Source organism: Macrobrachium nipponense, chromosome 2, assembly GCF_015104395.2.
Source record: "Macrobrachium nipponense isolate FS-2020 chromosome 2, ASM1510439v2, whole genome shotgun sequence".
Taxonomy (NCBI): Eukaryota; Metazoa; Arthropoda; class Malacostraca; order Decapoda; family Palaemonidae; genus Macrobrachium; species Macrobrachium nipponense.
Window position 1 is genome coordinate 69,597,120 of NC_087201.1, and position 11,836 is coordinate 69,608,955.

The 11,836-nt window shown below is 38.2% G+C and overlaps 1 protein-coding gene across 1 annotated transcript in view; it reads left to right on the forward strand.

Annotated features, from left to right (window-relative positions):
* LOC135221206 (collagen alpha-1(III) chain-like) overlaps positions 1-9,421 on the forward strand; it is a 43,064-nt gene extending 33,643 nt beyond the window's left edge. Inside the window, exon 2 of the mRNA XM_064259027.1 lies at positions 9,188-9,421. Coding sequence (XP_064115097.1) covers positions 9,188-9,421 — 234 coding nt within the window. The remainder of the gene's footprint in view (positions 1-9,187) is intronic.
* Positions 9,422-11,836: the final 2,415 nt, after the last annotated feature.

Consider the following 11,836-nt stretch of genomic DNA (forward strand, 5'->3'; position numbering starts at 1 on the left):
GCGTTGTGTAACTGTTCATCAACACAGACAGTGAGTTTGAGATGCTATCCATAATCAAGGCATGAGTTTCCAATGGTATATCCATCAACAAGGCTTTTGAGTATGTGAAATACGCATTAACATAGATGAGGTTGTGAAGCTATCATGAATTGGATGTCATTGTTGGTACCCATTTAGTAAGTGATGCTGTAATGAACGTCGGTCTATGCCAAGCTATTCATAATAATGTGTTTGATCGCATTTGCTATATAGCACCTGAAATGCTTGAATGGTCATCAAGCAGTTAATGCATGTAGTACCAATATACATTTTAAATGCAGCATACTAAAGTACGAGCTATTAAGTCCTTTTGATAATTAGTGGCAAAAATATTCTATGATGTAAGCTTTTCCTCCCTAGCAAGAGCTCACATTACACAACTTCGTTGCTTTATTTTAAAGTTCAGGTGTTTCTTTAACTTTTATATAAACTTGAATACTTGAAAGATCGAAGGTAACTTTTAAGACGACGACTTTGATCATAGTAGGTGGGTTATCTTCATTTTGATTTGACGATTTTCAGAATGGGTTATATTCTAAGTATTAATATATGCTTTTTTTTAAGTGGTTTCTACTTAGTGAAAATTTTGAACTTCAAATGGCATCAGAAGTAGAGTAGAATTGTAAAGTATAATTTTTTTGTATATAGCCTTAATGCATAATTATGCTCTAAAATGTTTAATAACCTTTTTTGGGTGTTGATGGAGAAATGTAACACAAGGGTTTTATACGCTAATTATCCCTTCAATTAAAAGATATCTTACTTAATTCAAGACGGAGTTGCCGGGTAATTGCCGTAAGAATATTTTCTGCCGCTATTTTTCTGTTACAGGTCACAATTTGCTGGAGGAATCGGTATTCTAGAAAATGTGCAAAACCTTTGTGTTGGGCTGATGTTTCTAGAGATCCACGATGTCGACAAGAGATGTAAGCTTCTATTCATTTACTTTCTAAATTTTCCATGATGCACTTTTCATTAAAATTGATAGGTTTGTAAATTAAGTTCAAATTCCTCGGATATTGTGCATTCGTAAACCTACCATATGCCTGTGTATCATAGTTTTTTTATTAATAAATAATAGGTCTTTAGTTTTCAGTCTTTGACTGCTTCCTCGTATTTTTATAGAGAAAAACAACGTGTGGAATCTGGTTTATCATCCATATAATGACAGATGTTGAAAGTGAAAACTACTTAATTTAGAAATAACCAGGCTGTTTAACAGTATTCGCGTTTTATTGAATACACATTTGAGAGGCCTCTATGAAATTTTAAACTTTTAAGTAAATTAATGTATGCCAACCTCGAGGTCGTTTGGCAAACAAATCTGCTTGACCACATAAAGCTTTGAGATGCAAAGTTTCTTTTGCCAAGAACATTAATAATTTGTTTTACCGATTCCCGGTTAATAGGTCACTTCGTTTATGAATAACTTCACGGGTCCCAGCGCTTTGCTATTTTGTTTAAATCTCTCTTGCATTCCGTTAAGTATGTCACTAGTATAGGATAATGATCACTTATTCTCAGGCAGTGCACTGTAGGCACTGATTAAGGTTCTCTACATCATCCCTTCGTCTTCTAGCCACAACCCCCTCTTATTCCTGTTACTGTACCTACGTTCGTATTCTCTTACAACTTTCTTTACACCCTTTCCTATTAATTGTTTCATAGTGCAACTGAGAAGTTTGGTCCTGTTACACCTCTCAACAGTGTTGCTGTTGTATCCGCATAAAGTTTCCGCAAGCGCTTAGTTAAGTTTTTCAAGCGATGCTTGTTTACTTTTGGCCTTCTATACGGAAACAAAGAAAACGAAATTCTCGCCTTACTCGGTAAACTACTATGAGATTCAGGGCCTCTGTAACACGGTTTTTTGGACTTGCCTCCTTATCAAAGCATCGGATGTAGCTGAAAGTTGACATATGTATATTTTACAACCACACAAATTTTGTCAGCATTATCAATAACCTAAACCCGATAGTTTTAATTTTTATAGGGTAAAAATTTCTAGCCGACGCCATGGCCAATAATTAAGAGCCAAGAGTCGAAAACATTCATTACGTAAGCAAGGTAAACGCCTTTTGATGAAATGTTGCCCCGTCCATCCACCAGACAGATATTCATTCACCTTGTACCATCGGCTCGGAAACCCAAAGACTTTATGAATGGCGGAACGATACATGGATGTGGGTGGGGTATCTGTGCTGGCGTAGTAATACTACTGTAGCAGTAGTGCCGCAACAGTAAAGCAGTGATATACATGAATTAAACGTTTAGGCCAACAGCTGGGATCCTTGACGATCATTTAGCACTTCTTACAACTACTAGAAAAATGAGTTTTTATAGCCAGAAGTTAAATTTTCTAATCCAACAATGCCCATGATAGCCTTCAGTGTTATCCTGAATTATAACGAGGCCAAAGTGGGTGGAGCCCCATGAAGTCATCTATCATTCTGACGATAATTATTGGTGAAGGTTTAAAGCCAAAATACGGTACCGGCTTTTTTTTTTTCAGTAAATAGGTAGATAGCCAATAAATAAAAATTGCTTGACATTGGATGTAGCAGTTATCAAATCAAGCTTGTCTACTGTTTTTGAAAATTACCAACTATTCCCTATATCTTGTCAATCTGATTGTGACCTATAAATTAGACTGTAATTTTGGGAGTTAGACTAATAATCGAAGTGTTTTTGTATTTATTAACATATATTGTTGGTTTGTTCTTTATGACAATTATCAGTGGAGAGGTTTTAGAGTTCATAAAGGTATACTGCTTTGCTTGTATTTAAATTTGTATGTCATTGTTGGCAGAGGTATAGCCTTCGTTACGTATAGCCAATCATCCATCGAGAAAGAGGGAAGAAATGCTGTCATAAGTTACGTAACGAGTGCGTTCGAAACCTTTTCTCTGAGTAAGTTGGCCCGTCTTCAAAAAAAGTCATTTTTACATTATAAGTACCAAATTTATTCAACCTACGTAATGCAGAATACAGTCAAAATTTATGTGTAGATATAATGTGTATTCTGAATAAGCGTTATATTTATGAAATGCATAGATAAAAAGTTAAAGAAAAAACCGTGTTACAGAGGCCCTGAGTCTCATTGTAAATTATTGAATTTCCTAATTGTGAACAATGTTTCATCAGAGTCTGACACTGATGTGTAATACCTGAATCGATGTGTTTGTCATTTTGACCATATAATTATGCACTGTTGCTCGGCATCATTATTAACATTTTGAGGCTGTGTCACATATAACACTATTGTCTGCGTTGGTGTGTTCATCACTATATGACGATATAATCATGCACTGTTCCTCGTCATCATTATTAACATTTTGAGGCTGCGTGTCACATAATATAATACTATTGTCTTGCTCATTTTCACTTTTTTTTTTTCATCATCAGCTTCGTCTGAAATTGAGTAATCTTCAGGAAAAAACTTTTAATATGTAATCATGTGAATCATATGAATCTACTAATTCATTGTCGTCCTGAGTTTCACAAATTTCAACTTCAGTTTCTTCTTTGAAAAATAGCAGTTTTCTGGGGGGAAAATTACGCGATTTCCAGCCGCTCATGTTTTCTTCATTTATAGGCCATCTGCTGTATATGGTCACTACAAAGTATCGAACGGGATAAAACAATGAACTCATATGCATGATAATGGATTGGCGATCTGGGAAGATAGAATACTTAGTCCGCAAAATTATGGTTGCCACTTGAACTTTACGAGTTTTGCAGAGATGCAAGTATATATAATATTAGAAGTTTCATTGTCTATGAAACGTGAGCTCCAAAGATATATTTTTGAAACTCTGGATATTACCTTTGTACATAGCAAATTAATTAAAAGCGAGAATTCTGGCACTGAAAATCCTTCGTTGAAAACACTTGAGTATCGCACTTGTTTAGCGTATTACCTACTAGCGATAAAAACTGTATGCCCATAGGAGATTGCGGAGGAAATTGATCACTTGTTTACTGCACCTATTCGTAGGATATGATGATCACGAACTTCGCACTAGGGATTTGAACGATTTATATCAATTTCGTTATATCTATGGTACATTACTAATATATATATATATATATATATATATATATATATATATATATATATATATATATATATATAGATAGATATATAGATATATAGGTATATAGGTATAAGATTATATATATACATACATGTATGTATATATATAGTATATATATATATATATAATATATATATATATATATATATATATATATATATATATATATATATTATATATATATATATCTATATATTATTATATATACATACATATATATATATATGTATATATACACATATACATGAAATATATAAATATATATATATATATATATATAATATATATATATATAAAGATAAAATGCCACGAAAGAAAAATAAACGAAGGAGTCTGCGAGATCTTTCGGCTGAAAAGCCCTTTACTGAAGCAGCTACTGACAAAAATACGAGAAAAGACAATACAAGAAGGTTCGTATAACTGACAGATAGGGATTATAAAAGGATTAGTGCCTAGAATCCGACACACCTGGAAGATAATCCTTTTATAATCCCTATCTGTCAGTTATACGAACCTTCTTGTATTGCTTTTCTCGTATTTTTGTCAGTAGCTGCTTCAGTAAAGGGCTTTTCAGCCGAAAGATCTCGCAGACTCCTTCGTTTATTTTTCCTTCGTGGCATTTATCTTTATTATGGATTATCACGTTCCTAACTTTCGTGATTCTGTTATACATATATATATATATATATAAAAATACATATTATACATATCTTTATATGTTTTGACCATATGATATGTATGTATATGTTATATATATATATATATATATATATATATATATATATATATACAATTATTTAACATATACATATATATGTATATATATCATATATAAAACAATATACCACACCATATATATACAGATATGTATACTATACATGCATATATTATTTATTATATATAATATACCATATAATATATCGATCATATAGAATAATCATATATCATCATAATATATAATATATTAATATACTATATAGATATATTAGAGTATAATATATAATATAGATAGATAGATAGATAGATATAGATATATTCTGGTATATATATACATACTACATGTAGATATATATATATATATATACATATATACTACATATATATATGTATATATATATATAATAAAAATAAAATATATATATATATATATCCTATATATATATATATGTATATATACACCATATATTACATGAATATATAAATATATATATATATATAGTATATATATAATATACATATACATATCTTATATGTTTACATATGTATGTATATGTATGTATATATATATATATATATATATATATATATATATATATATTATACATATCATATATATAAAATATATATGTATATATCATATATTACAAATTTATATCACACATCTATACATATATGTATACTATATATCATATATATATATATATATATATATAGAATATATATATATATATATATATATATATATTTTATATATATACATATATATACATTCATATATATTCATATATATATATATTCATACATACTATATATTATATACCATATATCATATAGATACATATATATACATATATATATTCATATATCATATATTATACATCCATATATATACATATTTATATATTCATAGCCCCTTTATAGACATATTTTTCCACATTATATACTAGTATACATTTATACATAATACATATACAATACGTACTATACATGTCATTATATACATATGAGGAGTATTATTTTTTCCTTTCTTATTTGTCCCATATTTTTTTTATTTACAGATAAGTTTGTAATAAGCATAACAGCATTTATGTATCATTATATAACTCATTAAATCACATGGGAAATAATTCTATAATAACAGATTGATGTACATTAATCATATCACCGTCATATTCTGATAAGTGTTATCTTTTTTAATATTTGTTTGAATGAGAAATTGTTTGAAAGTAAAAAAAATATTGCAATTTGTATATGACAAATTTACATGAATGCGCCATGAAGAAATTGCTGCTGAAAATGCAGATGTGGAATCCGCATCGAACACAAACTTGGATAGCTGGCGAAAATTCCGCACTTCGGCAACACTGATACCGAGATGGAGGATCTTGTTTGTTTCTACGCCGTGCCTCTAACACGTCATCCATTCATTAAAAAAAGACATGACTGATGTCCCATCATACGTTAATGCATTATAGTTTGGAGGGGACATAATGAATATGTATCATTTAGTTAAAATAAATCCAAAGTGCTTAGAAATCTTCGCATTATTTGGAAATGCAATTCGCACGGAACAGCAGACATGCCGTTTTTTTTACCCTGTCATCCATTGAAGACATGTCTAAAGCACGTCAGATATGAATGAATTATAATAGTTTGGAGAGACGTAATAAATATGTGTCACTTCGTAAAATAAATCCAAAGTGCGTAGAGCAATTCGTATTATTTGGAAATGCCATTCGGACGGACTATTAAAAATTGTTGATAAAATGTCCTGTGGACAGATTTTTTTTAGCTTATGGTTTCTATACGTATGAAAAAAAGGTCAGTTCAGTATCAGTTAACGTTCGTAGGGGATATAACGAATTTGTTTCATTTATTGGCCAATGAAAGGTGCATCAAGTGTACCTATTTTTTGGAAGAAGCACTCATATAATTGCCCAAACCATAGATATACAGAGAGAGATCTATGGTTCATACCATCACGCCCGTCTCTTTATCCCAAATAAAGGGCGGTGGAGGCGGGGGCGGGGGCTGGGGCTTGGGGGGGCGGAGGGGGGAATTGGGGAATATTATAAGTCATCCAGAATCATATAAATGATAATTATTACTCCTGTCAAGGATCATAAGTTTTTTTTTTTTTTTTTTTTTTTTATTCTACAAAGAATGTACCCAGGCTACCTTGGCCACTTAGTGCAAGCAATGAATCTTTGTATTGAGATGTAACTGTTGTATTTATTTATTCCATTATAGTAGTTAAAGAATGAAACCCTTTATCCTCAGGTGAAGCACAATCTGCGAGTATATATAAAAAAGCCACGAAACAAAGAAAAATACTTTTATTCTCTCTCTCTCTCTCTCTCTCTCTCTCTCTCTCTCTCTCTCTCAATATCTGAATACCTTTGCAAGGACAGATGTGGACTGAAAGGTAAGCACTAGACCAACTTCGCATTTTATCTTAGTGATTCGTATTCAAGAAGAATGTTCTGTAGTGAGGCTCCACATCTCAAAATATACATCGTCACATGAACGCTCGTGTATACTACTGCTAGACAGAATAGAATGGGAAATAAAACTGAAATTGTTGTCTAAACCGGGAAGAGAGGTTGACCATGACTACGTCCATTTAGTAAGCCGTGCTTTACCCGTTACTTGTGTTTTCATTTATATTACTTTTGTAAACTCTGTAATATCGTCTGATATAGACTTAAATACTTTTATTTAATATTACCCTTAGGTGTCATTATCGAAGGCAGTCGGATAAAAGCTTCATGGGGGAAGTGGAGAAAGATAGCTAGAGTAGTATGGGATAAGAAAATGCCAATCAAGCTAAAAGTTAAGATATATAACACTGTGACAAGATCAGCGTTAATGTATGGAGCAGAAACATGGGCTCTAAGAAGAAAAGAGGAAGTAAAGATTCAGAGAACAGAGATGAGATTGCTGAGTAGATTATGGGAGTATTGCTGTTTGAGAGATTGGAAAATGATGAAATAAGACGAAGGGAAGGCTTAGTAAAGATTACAGAAGTGATAAGAGAGTCATGATTGAGATGGTATGGCAATGGCGGATCTAAAAATATCTCATGTATATATATATATATATATATATATATATATATATATATATATATATATATATATATATATGTTATATATATAATAATATATATATATATATATATATATATATATATATATATAATATATATACATATATATATATATAATATGTATATATACATATATATATTACGGTTTTTGATCGCCTCGTCTTCCCAGTATCATTCATTTTTAGTTATTTCCTAGAAGAACAGCCATTTTCATTTTTACGCCCCATTTAAAGCATTGGGGAGATTGGCATGTCCGGTCTGGGGGGAGAATAATCCATTAACAACTACACCTAGTGTATAGGGTAAGAAGGGCAGGTCGCAGGGGTTATATAGGCTTCTTGGTGGGCTTTAGGTACTCCTAGCTTTAGACCACTTTTCCCACAAATGTGCTGGATGTGTTTTTGCATCTTTCCAGACAATGCTGTAGGCAGTGTGTGATCCCAGGCCGCTTGGAAATGCCCTGATTCGTCCTCAGTCTATGCCAGCTTCTGTTATCAGGCAGATGTGCTTGCCTCTGAGTTGAAGTCAGCCCCTTTGTTTTGTCGTCGCTGGTTGAAGCCCTCCTCAGACATCACGATACATGTGCAAGCCACTAAGGACTACATGTACGTCTCGAAAGTGCAAAATCCAACCAGTCCTATTCCTTCAAGGCAAATCTTGCTATTTCCATTTTCAAATTTCCCTTTTATAACTCCTCTACTGAACGTCCTTTGTCCACCATCGTAGCACGTGCTACCCCTGTGACCTGTCCAAAATTAAGTCTTCATTGAACATTTAATTTAAGCACTAGAGTTCCTCCCCTAGTGTGTGATTAAAGATAAACACCCTCCATAGTGATCAGCTGAGATATTATGCAAGAAGTCTTTAGTTTATGTTGTGTGTAATTTGGGAATTCATTTCCAGATTGCTGAGTCCATGCTCCGTCTCCTCGCAAGTGCTTGTATTACCTGAATTCATAAACTGGGAAACCAGCATTGCAGTAGATGTTGATTTCGGCCAGTTTTTCCACTTTGTGAAAGATAAGAGTGTTCCAGACAATACACGACCTCCCCCGATGGCATACCTGCCTTGCCTTTATCTCAGGCCATTCAATGTTGCTTGTAAATAAATGTAAATTAGATTAATCAGCCGAGTTTTCAATGGCAACCTTGCATTCCCTTTAACAGTTATCTTAGGTAAGTCATAAGCGCTCCATTTTCCCATATTTCCTTTTTTTACCCTTAAGTTTTGGACAAAGGCAAGCACCGCCCACCCACACGTCCCGGGACGGGCGGACGGGGCCTGCTACACGTCCCGGGACATGTGGCGAGCCCCGCCCGCCCGTCCCGGGATGCTTGGCATGCCCCGCCCGCCCGTCCTGGGAAACATAGCAGGCCTTGCCCACCCATCCCGGGACACATGGCGGGCCCCGCCAGCCAGTCCCGGGAAACGTGGCGGGCCTCGCCCACCCTTCCCATGACACATGGTGGACATCGCCCGCCAATCCCGCGACACATGGCGGGCCCCGCCTGCCCATCCCGCGACACATGGCGGGCCCCGCCTGCCCATCCCGCAACACATGGCGGGCCCCGCCTGCCCATCCCGCGACACATGGCGGGCCCCGCCTGCCCATCCCGCGACACATGGCGGGCCCCGCCTGCCAATCCCGCGACACATGGCGGGCCCCGCCTGCCAGACCCGGGAAACGTGGCGAGCCTTGCCTGGCCGTCCCAGGACATGTGGCAGGCATCGCCCGCCCATCCCACGACACGTGGCAGGCCTCGACTGCCCATCCCCGGAACGTGGCGGGCCTCGCCCGCCCATCCCACAACGCGTGGCAGTCCTCACCCGCCCGTCCCAGAACATGTGGCAGGCATCGCCCGCCCGTCCTGTGACACGTGGCGGGCCTCATTTGCCCATCCCGCGAAACGTGGCAGACCTCGCCCTCCCGTCCCGGGACTCGTGGCAGGCCCTGCCCGCCAACACTGGAACATGTGGCGGGCCTCGCCCGCCCGTCCAGGGACACGTGGCGGGCCTCATCCGCCCATCCCGGGATACGTGTCGGGCCTTGCCCACTCGTCCCCGGACGCGTGGCGGCCACCGCCCACCTGTCCCGGGACGCGTGGCAGGCACCACCCACCCGTCCCAGGACACATGGAGGGCACTGCCCGCCCGTCCTGGGACTTGTGGCAGGCACCGCCCGCCCGTCCCGGGACACGTGACAGGCCTCGCCCGCCCGTCCCCAGACACATGGCAGGCCCCGCCCACCCATCCCACGACACGTGGTGGGCCCCGCCAGCCCGTCCCGGGATGCATGGCGGGCGCGCCCACCTGTCCCGGGAAGCATGGTGGGCCCCGCCCGCCCATCCCAGGACAGGTGGCAAGCACCACCCGCCCGTCCCGGGACGTGTGGCAAGTCCTGCCCGCCCACCCCGGGACGCGTGGCGCGGCCCACCCGTCCCAGGACACGTGGCGGGCCTCGCCCACCTGTTCCATCGTAGACAACACCTTTGCTTAGTCTTATAACCAGAATATGCCACTGACTCCTTCCAATTCTTCTGGGGCTTCTCTGAATCCTTTCAGTTCTCCTGAGGCTTCTCTGAATCCTTTCAGTTCTCCTGGGGCTTCTCTGAATCCTTTCAGTTCTCTTGAGGCTTCTCTGAATCCTTTCAGTTCTCCTGGGGCTTCTCTGAATCCTTTCAGTACTCCTGGGTCTTCTCTGAATCCTATGCTTCTTCTCCTGGCACTCCACCAATCTCACGCTTTCTTCAATCCTCCCATCTTTCTTTACCTTTCTGGAATCAATAAAATTCTAAAGAAAACATTTCAGCATATTTATTTCCCTGCAACTTCCACTTCCTTCAATCCTCCCATCTTCCTTTCCCTTTCAGGAATCAACAAAACTCTTAAGAAAACATTTTAGCTTATTTAATTTCCTGCAACCTCAATTTCCTTCAAGGATCAACAAAGCAAACTTATTACAAATAAACATTAAACCTTCTATACAACAAACATTGTCTTCAAATTTTTCATATCTCATCCGTCTTTGTGAGGCCAGCGCCATTCCTTGGAGATCGCGCCATTCCTTGAAGACGAACAGCTGCTCCTTCAGTTTCCAGTTGTCTTTCTCCAGGCATCTGTTTTTCCCCTACAGGTTCTTCAGGTTGTAAACCAATTTCTCCTTCGCTCCTCGCAGCTGTCCAACCTCATCTTTCCGCTTTTCGTTCCGTTCGCCCTGGACACCGGTCTCCCTCTCCAGCCACGATTTCCTTTCTCTAGAAGGCATGTTAGCTCGTTCCTCTTCAGTTTTGCAGCCTCAACTTCACACTGGAGTCCAAACTTTTCCTTCCTGAGGTCTTCCACTTCCTTCTACAGGCGCTCGAACCTGACCTCTACGTCTTTCCTGCCGGATTCGCACTTTTCGGTCGCGTCCTTTTGTTCCTGGATGAGCCTCGCCATCCGCGCCGCTTCTTCGCTTTTTAACTGCGGGTCTTTCTCCTTCTGTCGTACGAGTTCCTCTTGCCTCTCAACCTGGCTGTTTGCCTCTGCCAACCGCATAGGGCATCGTTTCTCTCCCTAATTTCCTTTTTTTCCATCAGCTACTGATTTTCATCTGTGATCTTGAGGATTTTGTCTTCCAGCTGCCGATTTTCCCTCTTTTCTTGGTCGTTCTCCCTCTTCAGGAACAACGTGTCAGCTTCGAGTAGGCGATTCTTCTTGCCAGGCCTGCTGTTGCAACACCTCCTGAATGATCTGGATCACACGAGAGTGTTCTTCCCTTCCGGCCGCCTTCTGAATCTCTTCATTGTTGTCGAGCCTCTGTTGCAGCTGAAGAATTATCCTGTCCAAGTTCACTGGCTGCTCTCTTTGGCACCGGATGGTGTCTTGCCTAGCC